At 46.5% G+C, this 17,862-nt stretch overlaps 1 protein-coding gene across 1 annotated transcript; it reads left to right on the plus strand.

Moving 5' to 3' along the window:
• Positions 1 to 6,604: 6,604 nt before the first annotated feature.
• Positions 6,605 to 17,625, plus strand: SLC16A5 (solute carrier family 16 member 5). The gene is made up of 5 exons (XM_033002355.2): positions 6,605 to 6,691; positions 7,565 to 7,865; positions 11,804 to 11,947; positions 12,928 to 13,794; positions 15,454 to 17,625. The coding sequence occupies exons 2-5, from the start codon at positions 7,646 to 7,648 to the stop codon at positions 15,693 to 15,695; spliced, it is 1,473 nt and encodes a 490-aa protein (XP_032858246.1). The 5' UTR covers positions 6,605 to 6,691; positions 7,565 to 7,645; the 3' UTR covers positions 15,696 to 17,625.
• Positions 17,626 to 17,862: the final 237 nt, after the last annotated feature.

A 17,862-nucleotide genomic window follows, 5' to 3' on the forward strand; every position in this document is an offset into this window, starting at 1 on the left:
AAGTGTCAGCATTTTTTCCAGAAACCGCAAGCTGGAGCAGCCAGACCTTTGTACCACCCCTCACTTTCCCACCCAAGGCAGTGCAACCCACTTAACTCCTTTTTAAAATATTTTCTTTACTTCTTGCTGCAGAAAACACAGACAATGCCCCATCATTACCAAGTGGCAAGAGGTTGTGTGGGATAAGCAGCAGTGCTGCGTGTGTTACTTTACCCAGAATAAAAATGATCCTTATGCACCATCCCTTAATAAGCAGGTCCTGCTGTTGCCAGAGGCCAGGCCAAAGCCCAGGCTGCTCTAGATCTGTTGCAGCAGCAGCAGAGGGAAAGAGGGGGACAGTTTTCAACAGAACTGGCCTCAGCGGAGCACTAAGGCCCTGGATCTTGGCTGGGTTTGTCAGAGTACCCCAAGCTGCCTCCAAACCCCGCTGCCCCGAGAAGATGTGGGATGCTTGGTGAAGGCTCCTCCCCAGGGACAAGCAGCTCCTGTGGATGAGGGGCTCGGTCCCTGGGGCTGTGCCACCATCAAGTCGGGAGGTGGATGGCAGCACAAAAACAGCCAACTAGCTCAGTACCTGTCCATGGCAGGATTTGGTCCCTCCTACCCCGCAGAGGCAACTGGGTGAAATGAATTCCCCAGGTGGCTTTGCCATGTGCTTGGGAGGAAGATGAGTAACAAAACATCGCTGAGATTTTCCAATAGCCACAGAATAAAGTCAATAAGTAGTACACACATCTGAGCTGTGGCAGAGGGACTTTAAAATCCTTTTATCAGCCTTTTCTGAAGTGGAAAGTGCATTAAAGGAGCAATCCCACATCCCTCCTCTGGAAGGCTCAGGCTCCTGCCAGGGCTGAGCCCACCCTGGCTCCTAACTCTGTGTCTGGGGGCCACCTGGCTCCCTGGGGCTCGCCTCACCACAACACCACAAAACTCGCATTAGTCACCCCAGCCGGCAGCTCCGCTTGCCCCTGCCAGTTTTGCCTGGAGCAAAATTAATTTGTTTTTCTGGCCTGCTCACTCATGTCTGTGGACAAAGAGGAAACCCAAACTGACATTAGAGATAGGAAAGGGTTTTAGCAGCGTCAAGGCACCTATCAGCATCCGACTGATTGGCCTGGGGCTCCAGAAAAAAGCAGTGGAAACTGCTGCTGCGTTTTCCCTCTCCACACACATCTGGGAGGGTGAAACCTGCCAGTGCAGAGGTCTGGCTGCAGCCGTAAATTCATCTTGCACAACACGTATGCTCTTCTGCTCTGCCTCAGGCTCTCACATAAAGATGAAGTTCAGTTCGTCACTTACCCACCCACCTTCACCCGGAACAAAGTAATCAAGCCAGATCTATTTGCAGGCTGAAAGCCTGCAGATATTTTCAACCCAGCTTACTAACTTGTTTGGAAAACAAGGACCCTAGCCATGTCCTTCCACCTACATCTGGTTTTGAGAGTCACTGAAGGTTTAACCCAACTTTCATATGGGCAAATAACCCCCCGTGTACTCTCCCCCCTTTACAGGGCTGGAGAAACATGTTGGTTTCTCCAAACTACAGTAAAGAAGGAGCCACAATCCCCTAGCAATTGCCTTCAGATGATGGTGTAATAGATGCGCAAAGGCATCAATATTTGACCTTCAGGCAATATTTCTTACTGGAGGCCTCCATCACTTGTAGAAGTTTCCCAGACTTCAGCAGATGGGAGTCTGATGCAAGTCCCTCATCAGCCTGAAGTGTGAGGAGTCCTCAAGTTTCAAAGGTCTCAAACAGACCCTCCATGACCTGATAGCTCAGCTGGTCCCTGTGTCACAAAGAAAATCCGTGGCAAGGGTGAGCACCTTCTACCTGTGATTTAGCTCAGGGCAGTCTGGGCAGCAGGTCCTTCAGCAAAGTCCAGGAAAACACGCACCAGTGATCTTGATGAATTCAAATGACAGTGGCTAAAAATGAGGAAAACTGTTTGGGCAACCAAGCAAAGAGCCAAGCCCTTAACCCAGGCGCTGAGTTCAAGATGTCTCATAAAAGCAGGCAGATTAGTCACTAAAGGGCTAGGAAATACCTAATGAACGGTCATCATCATCCTAGTATTTCAGTGTGTTTTCATCTAAAATTTGAATGCAGAGAAACATGTAAAAAGTAAGAAGGGGATGGTTGTATTTGTTAAACCAAAAGAGCTTTTCCCATAAAACAAAGGCCATGTTTTGCTGTTTTCCCCACATGTCCAATATCACCATTTGCATTTCCCAGTGAGATGAAGAGCTCCTGTCTTTCCTTTTTCCAGGAACCACCATGCTGAGCACGATGATCCGTCTGAGTGCGGACAAGAAAAGCCTAGATGTTGACACCAAGTTGTTGGATCTCCTTTTCTGCCCTGTTGTGACTTCTAGGAATCACCTGCACCTTCCTTGGAGCACTGACCTTGGAGAAGAGCAGGATATGGTTGGGATGGCAGCACACCTACTGAGAGCAGCACAGACAAAGCTGCTTCTCTTGGCTAGCTAGAGCCCCAAAACCTGATAGCTTCCTAAAAACCACACTCCACAAGTTCTGGCTGCATACCTTCAACCCACCACAACCTCCTCCAAGGATCCAGCAGGGAAACACTTGTCTTGATCCTTCCCCCGCTAAGTCCCCTATTCCTCATTAATAAAAGCCAAGGTAAATGACAATTAAGAGCTCAATAGGCAAGATCTGCTGGAGAGAAACAGCCTTGTCACTGCGCAGGGTCCCTAGATGTCAATCCATGGGAGAGATGGGCTGCAGCAGGGTTAGACTCTCACCCACAGCTGCAACACAACCCATTGCCCTGTCCCTGTTTAGCCCCCTGGCTAGAGTTTTCATGCAGCTAATCATAAAGTGATTCCATTTCTTCAAAACTTTTCAGGGAACACACCACCCTCCTCACCTTCCCGAATGCAGGAAATTGATGGAAGAAAACCACCAGCATCTTCCAGATGTCCTCAATAACCTCAGCCAGGCTCCTAGCAAAGTCTCCATCCATTTGGGTAGCCCTGTGCCAGCACCAGTCCCCATCTCTGCCCGGCTCCCAGGGCAGCACAAGGCAACGTGGCAGCTCAGGGTGTCACACAGCGTGAGCCACAGCCACTTCCAAAGCCACCTCCAGTGTGAATTTACACGAGTACATCTTTCTCAGACTCATCTCCGGAGCCATCCCCATTGCCTTGGGGAGAGCTGCCCTTCTTGGCACCTACCTCCCCACCCACTGCACAAAGCACAGGCTCTGGGAAGGTCACCGGCAGTGACCGGGGGGCACGGCAGCAGTCAGGAGGGCAAGGGCCAGCTTGCATGCAAACCATTTGCAATCACCTACCGGCTGGAGATTTGCCACCAGGGTGAAGGGCAGGGACAAGCCACATCTTGCTGGATTCCTGTAAACTGATGGGAGCTGTCAGGGCATGTTCCGGTGCCAGCTGCCTCCTCATCCCCCATTTCCCATCTCCACACCACACAGTGTTAACCCTGGTACGGGCTAATGGTCTCTAAACCCAGTCCCAAAAGTGGGATTTCTCACCTGGTGTTACATCTACATTATTGGTGACTAATGAGCACAAAGCAGACAGGCAGACCCAAAGTCAGCCCAGGAGAGCAGAAAACAGTGGCAAGACAGATCAAAAGCTAAACTAAGCAAGGAGCCAGGCTTAAACTCAGCTGGGGAACAAATGGGGTGGAAGAGGTGTGAGAGAAGGCCCCGGATGAGGCTGGTGTGGCTAATTAAGACCTATTAGTGCAGGCAGGACCCTGATGTCCTTTGCAGGGGGAGGATGTGGGAGTGATCCTATGGGAACTGCTTGAGAAACTCATGATAAACCAGCACTTCCCCCATCCTTGGCATAGATCCATTTTCTCAGCACCAGCAGAGCTGGTCTGTAGGGGTTTTGCCAGGGTTGTTCGGATCCTGTCCCTGCCTCAGTCTCAGGCCAGAAATCTGTTTTCAGGTGCTCTGAGAGCTCAGTTTCTGCTGGGTCCATTTGGGTTCATGGGAAGAATCAAAGCAGGCGTTTAATTTGGGAGTGAACCTGGGGCAGGAATAGCTCCCTGCCCTGAACTGCTCTGCTATCCCACAGCTAAAATGTCACTTAGCTTCCCTTGCTTTTAAAAAAATTACAAAACCCAAAACCAAACAAACTCTCCACTTCCTCTGCAAGACAATCTGCTAATCTGGATCTCTGGAACAAATTAAACTAGTCTTTCTCAAAAGCAATTTGCAAGCTCTGAGGCATTTGCACTTTTGTTTCCAGGCACACGATCTGACCCAAAACTGCTGCTGAGGCTCCTGAGCATGGGACCTGCTTACAGAGCCGTAACGTGCCGGTAAGGACACGCACAGAGCAGGGGACTTGCAGCCACCTCCACCATGCCCCAGGCACAGCCTGTCCCTTACGGGCTGCAAGGGACTGCTGACAAATGACATCCCACAGACACAAGCCCGTAGCGCTGGGCCAGGCTGCACCACTTGGGCCAGCACTTTCATCAGAGCTAGATCTGGATTCTCTGCTGTCAGTTTACTGGGTGACCTTGAAAAGTCAGCCATGATATAATACAACCTATGTGGGAGAGGATTGTAAAGCAAGCCAAGATTTCAGGATGAAAAGGTACTTAGAATTCACTTATAGAGGTATCTAAGAAGAGAAGTACTTGGCTCTTCTACTCCCAGCAGACACCGAGTGACCCAAAAAACAGTTTACCACCCTGCTCAGTTTACAGTAAACATCTCACTTCTGTGCATGCAGCTTATTTTCCACATTCATAGAATACATATCCAGCACACACTGGGGCTGAGCTGGGGCAGCAGGAGGATGCTGCTGCAAGCAGGATGCAAGCATGCACCTTTGTGCTGCAAGCAGGATGCAGAGACCTAATGTACCATGAACAAGAAACCCCCCCCATTTCCATCCCCAGCCACAGACATCGTCCCATCTCTGAACACTCCTCCAGGCCCCATCGCTGGGGGCAGCGGTTCTGCCTCCCCCCCAGCCACATTCCCAACTTCTCCGCTGGGCCCTGCTGCTGGGTCTCCTTCCTGAAGGGCTGCAGGGGAGAAGTGGGCCCAGAGTACAGAGTACTCAGTACAGAGGTACCCCCCAGATGCAAGTTCTTACTGAGAACATCATATAGATATCATCATCATCATCTGCAGGCTAAATATAAACCTCTTCTGAGGCAGTACATAAATGCCCCGGGCCCTTGTGTTTCTCAGCATGAAGGGCTGCCTGCCCTTGCAGGGAGCAGCCAGCAGCCCTGCTGGGTGCTCTCATCCCAGTAGCTGCTTGTCCCTCATCACAGCTGAGGGAAACTGAGGCATGGAAGAAGCAGTGAGAATCACTGTGTGAGTGCTCCTGGTCTGCTGACATAAACAACAACTGCTAGGGCTGCTCCATCACAGCTAGGGAAATCCAAGAAGGCTTGAATACTGGTCGGGAGTCACTAGAAGAAGCAGAAACATTCAGACCTGAATGAGAGAGAATTAGCTCATCAGGGCAGACAGTGACTGGCAGAGAGTGGCTGGAAAGAAGGACTGAAACCAGCACTGTGCTCCCCCTTGTCCTACCCAGGGTACCCGTCTGTCCCCAGGCATTGCACAGGCTGGTAGAGGGAAGCACCTTTGCACTGGTTCATCTGCTCCCAACAAAAGCACACTGTTTGCAGTAGGCACCCAGGTGTGGCTATTGCTGTGAACTTCAATCCTATTCCCGACTCTATTAGCACAAGATGATCACGTGCGTGTGAGAATCTGCTTGTGTTTCACAGATGTCCCTGGCCTCTCACATCCATTGCTCAACACCAGGAGCAGGTTGCCCAAGAACATCAAGACCATAGGGGCACAAAAACATGTACTAGCCCTCTACGTTTGCACCATCCATCCTATCTGGTTACCCTGGGGAGAGTTAAACCAAGTTTTTTTGGTGCTGCTGTTGTACAGTGTGGCACAGCCAGCTAAGCCAGCACTGGAACAAACTCGTTCCTTTACCTTTATGCAGGCAGACGACAGCAAGGAGGCCATGTGGTGCTTGGCAAAACATCTCCAGGGTCCTTTGCAGTGACTGTGCAGGTCGGGCTGCCCAGGGGCAAAGGTGTCCTGCAGCCAGGGGTGGAGGGTGGATGGAAGCCATGGGGTCTGCAGCCTCATTGAGAGTCCTTTCCAGAGAGCAGGCACTGAGGGAGATGTGAGAGGAGCCAGAAATCTTCTCCTGGACAAACTCAAGAGTTGGACAGGGCAGCTGGGAACAGAGAGGAGCTGTGCTTCTGCCTTTTTTTGCAGGTTTGCTGTTGCCGGGGAGAGGTTTTAGGCTGTCATCCAGCTAATTCACACCAGAGAGACAAGCACTTGAATTAGTTGCATTATCTGCACCCAGCTAAAGTGGACAAAGGATTAAAGTGTGCTGAGCACCACCACCGTGATTTGCATCTCAGAGCCCCTTCCCACGGGCCCCCTCCGCTCCCAGCCTCTTTTATTTTTTTGGCGGTCAGCCAGCCAGCATAAGAGCCCTGTTTACAGAATTGATGCCTAGGTTAATATTGCAAAAGACTTCATCAAAGCTTTTAGTTGCTACTGAAGCAGAAGCATCTAACCGTGGGCCATGAGCTGACCTGGCTGCACACACGGGGGATGAGCCGCCCGCGCCGCGCACGCAGCCACGCGCTCGCTACCCTTCGTTTGACCAATTTTGGTCTCAGCCTGAGGTATGAAACTAACTTTCTGAGCGTGCAGCCATGGCAAATTTGAAATAATGAGTAAGATCAAACTATTATTCATTTTTAAAGCTGCACACAAAACTCAAACGTAGGTATTGTTTTAGGGACTATTGGTTTCAGTTTTAGCACTATTTGAGTGCTAAATAAATACTGCACTGTGCAGTGACCTTATGGGGTACTTTTTTTGAGCTCATTCAGCTGCCAAAGATTTTTTTTTTATGTGTGTTTATTCATGTGGAGAGGATGGGGAATGTTATTGCTATATGTTTTGTGCTGCCAGTCTCAAAGAAATCAAAACTGGGATTTCTCAGAAGAAGCTCTAGATCTAAACAGAGATAAAGCAAATGCCTATCTGAGATTACTGGATCATAATTAATTAATGGCTTTAAAAATGTTTTTTCACCACTAGCACTTTGAAGGTAGGTGCATCTTTCTTTAAAGTTTCACACTGAGCTCTGCTGCGACATGCAAGCTTTATATGTTTCTATTTTTCTTGGCATTTGCAGAGGTTTTTTTCTCTTCTCAGCATGAGGACTAAGTGACCTTAGCAATTGCCAGCAAGGGGACTCCATATGATGAAAGCAGGTGAAAGGGAAAATAAGGGCGGGAACTAGGTAAGGCCAATTCATACCTCAGAGGAGGTGTGGTCCTGTTCTGTACCTGGCTGTGGTCATAGTCTTGTGAAATATAAAAGAGGAAGGCAGCTGTTTCTCAAGCAATCTGTTGCCAGGATCCTGTAGCGAGAAGGAAGGGAGGTGCTAGAAGAAATGCAGAGCAAGAAGTCTAGAGTGTCAGCTGCAAAAGGTGTGGGACGCACCGGTGCCTCTGAGCCTTGGGAATATCATCAGCTCTTCTCTGTAGGTCCACTTGCTGGGCTGAGGGTTGCATGGTAGCTGCACTCCCTTCCCCAGCAGCCTGGCTTAGGAGGAAAAAGAAGCCATCATGTCCCACGGAGGAGTAGCAGCACGCAAAGCTGCCAAGCCCCAGGACCAGGGATGGGCATGGATGGTCCTGCTCGCCGCGGTGCTGCTGCAGGGGCTGACGCTGGGCTTCCCCGCCTGCATCGGTGTCTTCTTCACGGACCTCCAGCGTGAGTTCCAGGCCAGCAATAGCGAGACGTCGTGGTTCCCGTCCATCATGGTGGCTGTGCTGCACGGAGGCGGTAAGTAACGGCTGCAGGGAACGGCCCCCCCCCCCACCTCCTGCGGTTTGTGCTGCTGGTGAGGGGCTGCAGCAAAGGCACTTTTAACATTTCATTAAGGCGGATGGTGGAAGGGACTGGGAGGTCTGAGCAGACCATCTGGTTGGCAGTGCGCAGCATCTCCCGACCACTCTGGTCACACAGTCCAAAGCTCAGTGTCCACAGACACCAAACTCCCTTTGCCATTCTAAGAGACAACCAAGGCCCCTGGGCAAAAGAGGCAAATCCCTTTTTCAGCCCAGCTTCTCCAGACCAGCAACAACTTAATTATTTCCCATAGCAGCTCTTTGAATAAGACGGCAGGTAGTGCTGGAGCTTGGGCGCTTTCTTAATTCATCTTCTGTTCACAAGAGCACATCTCTTTCCACGTGCCACATGACAACTGTGTTCTTCGTGGCTGAAAAGATGCCAAAAGCAAAGCTGCTCCAGGCTGCTAGCTGAGGTAGAGTGTTCAAAGCAACTCCTTGGGTGGTGGCATGGAGTTGCACACTCAAGCAGGCATCAGGGTGGACATGAGCATAGCTGGATTAATGCAGAATATGGGTCAGGCAGCACCCTTCAGGTGAAGGGGGACAGAAGGAGGGTTGAGCTTTGCAGCCAGTGGAGGGAATCACTGTTTTTTCCCCTTCAAAAATGAGGGAGCTGCATAGGACGGGGTCCCCAGATCCCCCACACAGATGGATAGAAGAGAAAACCAAATCCCCAGCAGCTTGAGTACTTCCCAATGAATGGTCTGTGTCGCTGCTGAACCCCTCCGTGTGCAACTCCCATGCTTATGTGATAAACAGAGTACCCAAACCCCACCTTGGCAAAAGAAGCAAAATATCCAGTGACACCCACGTATCTGAGCTGCCCCTGAGGTCATACCTGCCCCCTTCCAATACTGGTGAAAGGTGACACTACAGTATGAAGGTTAAAAAAAAAAAAAAAAAAAAAAAAAAGCAGAGCCCTGAGTCATGCTAATGTGAAGGCTGTGGCAGGTTCAGAATCTCCCGTGCAGGACTTGGCTGACAGCCACCTGACATGGGAGAGAGAGTTTGCACCTTCGCAGAAGCAGTTGGGTCCAGAATTGCAAGGTGCAGATGGAAAGAGAACTCAGGGGAGGCAACAAGGGGAGGAATTATCACCGAAGGTCAGCAGATATAGAGCAGTGTCCTTGGGGCCTGGAATTTGGAAACTGGTGGGCATTCCCTATGCTGCCTACCATCCCCTGTGGTCCTACTGTGATTAGTGGGAAGGAGCTAAATGGGACCTGCTGGCTCTGAGAAACAGTCTCAGAAGCAGCTTAGTCCCAACATGTCCAGGAAGGACAAGTCTGGCAATATTGGCAAGAAAAGATCAACTATCCTACCTTCTTTAATGAAGTAATTGTTCTGTAGGAGGCCAGAACCACAGTAAAAGGTAATATAAAGACAGACAATAAAAAGATCCAAAAGTTATAAATTAGACAGGGAAAGAATAGCCTCACGTTAATTATATTCACTAACAGAATTTGTCAGGACATAGGCAAAGCTGTTACAGCAGAGGAGTGCTTGTTCTTGTCTCCCAATAGCATAACACAGGAGTAACACAACCATAAACCAGGAAGAACAACAAAAAAGCAGAGATAAAAGACTCCCTCTAAGCCAAGCATGCATGGCTTCTGCTGCAACTTCTGACCTCCTCTGCGGTGGGCCAGGCTCTGATTCAGGTTCTCTGGCTACATCCACCATCTTGGCACTTAAACCTTTTCCAAAATTGCTTTCTGCCATGACACCAGTGTCTCTTAAAGCTGCTTCTCTCTTTTCTTCTCCTTTATTATTTTTAATTCAGAGTGGTCAGTGCAGCGAGAAGGTCCCATTCAGGAGAGCTAACCTCAGCTCAGCAGAACTATGGAAGGGAACAGGGAAGGGCACAGTGAAAACAATAGCTCACAACTTAGTAAGCCAAACGTATCTCATTACCCATGCTACGTTCCCAGGTAAAAGCAATTAATGATTATTTTGTTATAAGAGTCATTTGAGACACCTCAGGATCCTATGGCTGGCTCTGAAAGGAGAGTTCAGACCCTTACAGGTTCCTGCTTCCAGGTATTCATGCACACGTAACTCTCTGGACTCGCATTTGTACAAATGCAGCACGTCTGTTGGTATTATTTTTGCACAGGAAAGCACAAAAGCCCCAAGCAAGCAAGAAATAATGTTTGAAACCTAGAAAGCAAGTTAACAGGAACAAATAATGAAAAAACGTAATTATTTTTAGAGCAAATCTCATTAGAGTGCTCAATTTATGACTTCTGGCTACTCGGGTTGGTTGAACAGCAGCACCATCCTTAATGTCTTCAGCAGGAGGAAAAATAATCCAGTCACCAGTCTGCTGAACACTTTTTCAAAGGCCATTTGAAGTCTGAGGTGAAAATCTCCCAAGCAGACCAAAATACAGATAGCTGCACTCCTAATTTTAATAATGTTCCACTGTTTGCTTGACTACGTGGATTTTATTTCAAACCAGATGTTGATTTAGGTCACAAATATGCCACAGGTTATTTTCCCTACACTGATGGACTCCTAATTCTGAAGCTCACAGTCATTTTGCATTTGCTTGTATAACCTTAAGTGTTCAGAAAAGGGAAAAAAAATACTAAAACCTGGAAAACATTGAGGATCCTTAAAGGAACAGAAAAGAATCTCTACCTTCAGATTCTCTTCATGCAGAGAGAAGTATGCTTCCTCCTGATGGTCTGCAGGTCTGAACTTATCTTTTCTTACCCCAGAATGAAGGATGCTAAATAACATCAACAAACTGGTAGTTTACCACAATCTCATGGAATTCACCAAAAGTCTATGAAATGTAAAGAATTAACTGACCTTAAACACACACCTCCATGCCTATTTGTTCATTGCTTTTTCTGATTAAATAATGTCACACCATCCTAGTAAAGCCTGCCAGCAATGTAGGTACACCATAAAATGCAGATTTCTGCCCACAAAGGGCAGAGCCGGGCTCTGGCCCATCAAAACCACCCGGGTCTCACTCCCACCTCTACAGTTTTTGTGCCAGAGGGGTGGGAGTGGGATCCGGGTGTGCTCAGTCTGCTCCGAGGCTTGTGTCCTCTTGGAGGTGGACACAGTTAAACCTACCCACCCCTGCCCAGGTATGCCAGGACAGGCATGTGCAAAGAGCTGTGCTGACAATAACATCTTATTATTTTCCTGAGGAAGATGACTTGCAGGACAGCTGCAAGACTCCACAAGCTGCAGCTTGGATGCTACTGCCTGAAGCTTAGATTGATTCCCATGCAGACACAAATATACCTCTCCAGTCATTTTCAAATAATCCTCCTCAATGATGTCTATTTTTCTCCCATTCTTGATCTAGTTCAGTGTCAATCTGCCTTCTCTTGCAAGGAGTTTCACCTTGGGAGCGGGACACCAAGGCCAATTTAGGAGATTTTGTGGCAGAACATTTGAAAAACACAGTGAAATGAGAGTGGAAATAGCAAACAGAAATATTACCCTGCTTAGCATCTCTTACTTGGAGGAACAGAAATCCAAGTCCTCTCCTTTTTCAAATTATTCCCAGAATTTATATCATGTGAGAACAGAATTACACTTGAAGGTGCTTCTTCCATTCCATTTCCAAGAGTTTTAACTAAAATCCATCAGAAGGAAGCTTAGAAATCCTGCTCAATGGCCAATATCCAAGCAGATCACAGGAGCCTCCCCCTCAGCTAACAAGTTGACCATGCACTTGGGACGATCAGGGAATATATTTTCTTTTCCTGGCTCCCCTACTACATTATGCCACTGGGACAACCCTCAGAGTCTCTACACTAAATCATGTGGTAACTGCAGCAGTCCAGCAAGTACAAAATATTTTTTTCCTCCCTAACTTCTTCCCTTTTGCCTCTTTTCTTACAGGGCCTCTGTGCAGCATCCTGGTGAAGCGATTTAGCTGCCGGTTTGCGGTGATGCTGGGAGGCCTGCTCAGCGGAGTGGGCATGGTGTGCAGCTCCTTCTGCAAGTCCATCAGCCAGCTTTACTTAACAGCTGGACTCATTACTGGTACGTACCAAAGAACGGCAAGAAAACCCAGCTGCTGTGCTTGACTTGGGAGACGGGAAATGGTGAGAGGTACCGACTAAGTGCTCACATTTTCAATCCATCTGTGATATAGGATAAATCAAAAGCCCCACAGTGCAGCAGGAATCACATAGCAGCTAGACTTGCCCTTCACACCCCTTTAACACACACCTCATCCAGCCAAGCTCACTGGAAAAAGCTGCAGGTCTCCAGAGGGCAAAATGGAGAGCAAAGATGTCTGTTCTTTTTAGTAGCTTCTCAGTCTTTTTCTTTAAAGAAGGAAGGGTGTTTTTTTTCAATTTTGGAACATAATTTGTTGAGACAATGTCCTTCCCAAGTTCCCTTGGCTTGTATTTCACCACTCCCAATCTGGAGAAATGTGAAGAGATCTTTTTCTAACAAAAGAATGTGTTGGTTTTGAACAGAAGTAACAGATGGGAACTTTTCTTTTCCAAATATTTCTCCTGTGTGACTGATGTTAAACTCTTGGCTTTTTTTAACACAGAGAAATTAATTTCTTCATCCAGGTTACTTTGGGACCAATCCTATTGGATCTTGCAAGCTAAACTGTGTCTACTGCATAGAAAGTAAAATAAGTAATTCCCTGAGCTCTGATGGAAGTGTCAGGAAAGCAGAACTGTTTGTTGCATGTGGTATAAAACCCAAGTTTTTAATGAACAGTTCCATAATGGTTTTAGGAATGTCAGTGCACCCCAGATGAATGTCAGCTTAGATCAGTATATTTAGCATACCCAAGAACGTAAGTAGTTTAATTTATGCACAACATTCTTCTTCATCCCTTGTGTGAGGTTTCTGAGCTTTAATCACCAGGCAGGTGAGGAAATGCTTCAGTGGCAGATGAAGTCATCTGTGGGTACAGCCTGGACTGGGGCTCTTTTCACCCTTTAAGACAACGCAGATGGATCATGCACTGCCATTTTCTCTTTTATTCTTACCTTTAGGTCTGGGATCGTGTTTCAGCTTCCAGGCAGGAGTGACTGCGCTGGGCTACTACTTTGTACGGTGGCGAACGCTGGCCAATGCCATGGCATCCACTGGCGTCTCTCTCGGTTTCACGCTGTGGCCGCTGCTTTCTCAATACCTGCTGGATGAGATGGGCTGGAGAAACACTTTTCTTATCTTTGGAGGAATACTACTGAACTGTTGTGTTTGTGGAGCCATTATGAGACCAGTTCAGCTTGCATCAGCATCACCACTACAGTCATCCAAGCCTGAAGAGGAGCCAGGGAGAAGAGCAGAAGAGGCACAGCTGTCCAACGGAGCATCTTCACCCCACCCCGAGCTCAAGCAGCAAACCAGAAGGACTGCATGCTTCCAGATGCTGCAGAAGTACCTGGCTTTCGACATTTTCTGTCAAAACAAAGGTTACCAGATTTACACTATTGGAGTGACCTGGATGATGATGGGGTTTGCATTACCCCATGTCTACCTTGTGCCTTATGCCATCCAGAACGGGGTGGAGGAACGCCGGGCAGCCCTCCTCATCTCCGTTATTGGGTTCATTAACATCTTCATACGCCCTTTGACAGGGCTGCTCTCGGGACACAGAGTCTTCACGGGGAGACGCATCTACCTGTTCAGCCTGGCTGTGCTCCTCTGCGGGCTGAGCAATTTCATTTGTGTCATTTCAGCTGAGTTCAGCGTGCTCATCATCTACTGCGTCATCCTCAGTATAGCCATGAGTGGCATTGGTGCACTCACCTTCCAGGTGCTGATGGATGTGGTGGAGATGGACAGATTCTCAAGTGCTCTAGGGCTCTTCACCATCCTGGAAAGCATCACTCTCCTCATCGGACCGCCTCTCACAGGTGAGAGAAGCTATTAAAGCAGGCTGGGGAAAAACTGGTTGTTTAGACACTGGTGACAAGTATTTGGGAGCATAAAGAAGAGAAATAAGGGAGTTTACAGACCAATGCAGGCAGGTGAGTTATGCAAAGGGAGTAATATAAAAGGGAGAGTCACAAAGGAATGATCAGCCCCTTCTCACAGCTGAAGGAGGGTCATTTCTGCAGCTGCCCAAGTGTCACTGCAGCAACAGCAGACAGTGAAAAAGTTACCCACCTGGTAGGCAGCTTTGCTAGGTTATGGGAGGGATGAGAGCTTTTTTCCAGTGAGTGGCAAGACATGAAGAGGAATTGCTGTGGTAGGATCTGGCTGCCTATGAACTCTTTCACAGCTCTGCCAGTTTGCATTGTTTTATCCATGAAGTCTCAAGGAACTGTGAACGTTCCATTAAACAAATTAACTGCAATCAGAATTATTACCAGTCCTACATTATTCAAAAGCCTTATAGTAAAAGCTTCTGTTCACTCTTCTTTCCAAGTTATAGAGTGTATTAATTTTCTCTGGAGACAAGAAAGGAGGTAGTTATGACCCCAATCCAATAAATTATTCACAGATTCCACAGTTCACTCCAAATGCCGCTAAGTGACCTGTCCAAGACACACATGCTCCTGCAGTACAGCAGCAAATTCAAAAGACTAACAAACAAGAAATGTGAACCTAAGCATGAATCCTCAATTCAGGCTTTAGTTCTCTTCTTCAGACAATGACCTGTGTGCTATTCAGCAGGAAAATAATGTCTGTTCTAAGAATAGGATAATAACATACACCATATTTCATGGTATTCCCTAGCACACCATAGGGTGTCAGTCACTTTTCTCAAAGTGCAAGAAAGGTCTTTTCTTGGACATGTCTGATAGTGGTGGCAGATGGGCAAAACAAAGTACAGTAAAAGCAGTGCTGTTTCTATTTGTAGTCCTAAAACATGCTAAAGAAAAGTACAGTATGAAAAGAAACAGCACCGATCTTTACTGAATACAAACATATATTATTCCAGTATCCCCATTAAATAAACAGCCTATAGAAGGCATCATGTATTTAACCTGAATATCGCCTTTCCATCTCTAACATTAGTGTTAAATTACTCATTTGATATATCATGCTTCTAAATGTTTTATATTGAGAGCACTTAACGTTAGTCATAATGCCTGCTGTGCTGTGAATTTTCTTCACCCTGATTACACACTATTAGAGACAAGTTTTCCATTTAGAGACCCTAACATGTCAATTTTTGAGACATTTCTCTATTGATTTGTTCTATTTTCTGACCTAGGATGTAACAGGGTCACTCATTCCAAAAATCCAGTGAGTGGCAGTAGCACAGGGGGCCCCTGCTGCATAAGCAAAATGAATCATCAGGTTGAGAAAAAGTTACAATTTCCTTTCTTTCCTGATTTCTCTGCATATCGAGAAATACTTGCTACAGAAGCAGAAACATCACCTGAGTGGTGACTATAAAAAACTAACTCCTAGCATCTAGAGAAGAGAACTTAACACATCTGTGAATGCTTATCTTTTGTATATGGCAGTTTGCGGAATGATTTAGGTTTAACATTTATGTAAAAGTCACCCAGTTGCCTTTAGTATGCATCTTCTCTTTGACTAAGCTATGGCTTCTCTTTCAGGTCTCCTGGTAGACATAACTAGTGATTTCCACTACGTCTTCTACAATTCCAGTTTCTTCCTGATATCAGCTGCATTATTCATGGGGCTCAGCTTCTGTGCTCTGGAAAAAAAAAGCAAATTGAAAGAGGCTTCAAAAGTACCTTTGAATAATCCCTCCAGATATCAATACAATGAAATGCCAACTGAACCACAGTCTGAAAGTCAACCCCCTCCAGCAGTCATGTACATCACAAGCATATGAAAAGAACTTAAAAAACAACAACAAAAAAAGAGGAACACAAACAACGAGGTGGCTTTTACAAAGCTACACGAGGCCCAGCACTGATGGCAGATGAGAAAACCAATGTCCACTTTCCACAACTGTTGTCATCCTTCTGCCCTGCACTTCCACTCTGTGGGGCTGTGTCAGGCTCCAAGCGAGCGATCCAGATGGCAGGCTGAGCCCAGGACCCAGCGCCAGCCAAAGAGCCGAAGGACAAAGAGAACCGTGCACTGCTAAAGCAAACCATGGGATAACGGCCATGGTAACCAGTGCTGAGGGACAAAAGCTGTGTCAGTTCAATTGGTTTAAGTCAGTGCCTTTAAGAAGTCACTGGAATTTCACATGCACATTTCAGTTGGTAGCACTGAACAATACGTATTAGTGGCTATGCACAGTGGTAGTTCTTTCACAAAGAAGTGTTATTGCCTCGTCTGAACATGCAATTTTGGTGCAGGCTTAGATGAAGTTTCCTGGTAGCTTCCCATGCTGGGGGTGGAAAGACAAACACTTCTCACAGGAAGCATGTTATTATTTTCCACATCTCTAAATATTATATGGAGGCTGCTGCATGGGTTGCAGAACTCAGCCAAGTCTCTAGTAAGATCAAATATTTTCTCCTAAAAGGTACATACGTGAGTTCTTCATGCCAAGGACATTTTCAAAGCCTCCAAGATTCAACTCCAGAGCATCAAAAAGAAAAAACCCAAACCTTAAGAGTGTTTGCTTTGTATAACTAGTGATATCTCAAGTGCTCCTTAATATATCATAAAACAGGATTCATGGCTTGTGTAAATACACTTTACAGCATTTATCAAGATTCATTTTTGCAGGGAGAGTGTAGGGACGGGGTGAGGGGGGGCAGTGAAGGTGTTACTAGACCTAAGAGTAAGTGTATGCATCCTTATATAGGGCCAAATTCAAAGCCACTGTAGTTCCCCCTTGTGTAAATGAATTTAGCACTTTACTCAGACTCTCAGATTTAATTACACCAGCACACTCATTATAGAGAAGTTTGCACAAGCATAACTTAGATTTCCTATAAGCACAAGTGTAATTTACAACGAAATCTGTGGAGAAAAGTCAGCGTTACTGACATTCATATCCACACAGACTTGACTGTAAGTGCCTTTTCTTGCTACACTCCTGGCAGTTACACTTGTAAATACTAAGATGATAGCTGCACTAGCCTCTAGCCTCCCTCAGCCACAGCTCGAGTTGCAAACTGTTTACATTCTGCATCATCCCAGATCTGACAGAAACAGATAATAGCTCACAAAGCACTGCAGATGAAGGTTACTCAACACATTAGAACCATCAGAAAGATGGAAGCATAAAATGGGAGTGAAATGAAAGAAGTAACAGCTTTCAACTCAACTGCAGTGCTTATCTTGAGAACTGTTATATCAAATTCCTAGCAACAAAACCACAGTTTTCATTAGAGCTGTGGACTCCCCCAAACAAAATAAACAAACCAACCATAAAAACCCACACTGGGTGAAACCACTGGAAAACTGACTTCAAGGTCTTCAGAGACTGTAATGGCTTCACAGCTGACTTTTACAGCGGAAGAGATATCAGCCCTTCAGAAAGGTTCCTGTTCCCACAGCTCAGCATCTTCTTCAGTACTGCTCTAGGACTACTGAACCAGTAGGCTTTGCATTTCCTGATTAAGCATATACTTAAATAAAATGACTAGTAGGAGACATACATATCTAATCTCTTGTCACACGTGTTTATTAACTTGTGTAATGCTTACATGGTTCATAATTACAAAGTAAACAGGGACTGGTGTTTCTCAGATTACTGAAACAATGACTGCTGTACATTCCTGGGAGAAGGATGGGGCTTTCTCCCTCTCAAAAAAAGAACAATGAAAAGTGATCAAGTCCCAAACCTCTTCTAGCTATTGCAAATAAAACAGCTAAGCAGCTGAATAGATCGCCATTTTTCCTGTGTGTAATTCTTAAATTTTAAATTCTGTTCACCTTTCTACATTTCCTTTCTTCCAGAAATAAGGGGTCATATTGTCCCAAATCCTCCCACTGCTACAAATGTCCTGGGCAAAAACAGGCAAGATATGGTGTAAACTACAACCCATCAAAATTTATCACAGGAAAACAAAGGTTAGATGAAGGAGCAATAGAAT

Source organism: Tyto alba, unplaced genomic scaffold, assembly GCF_018691265.1.
Source record: "Tyto alba isolate M040663 unplaced genomic scaffold, T.alba_DEE_v4.0 Super-Scaffold_39, whole genome shotgun sequence".
Classification (NCBI taxonomy): domain Eukaryota; kingdom Metazoa; phylum Chordata; class Aves; order Strigiformes; family Tytonidae; genus Tyto; species Tyto alba.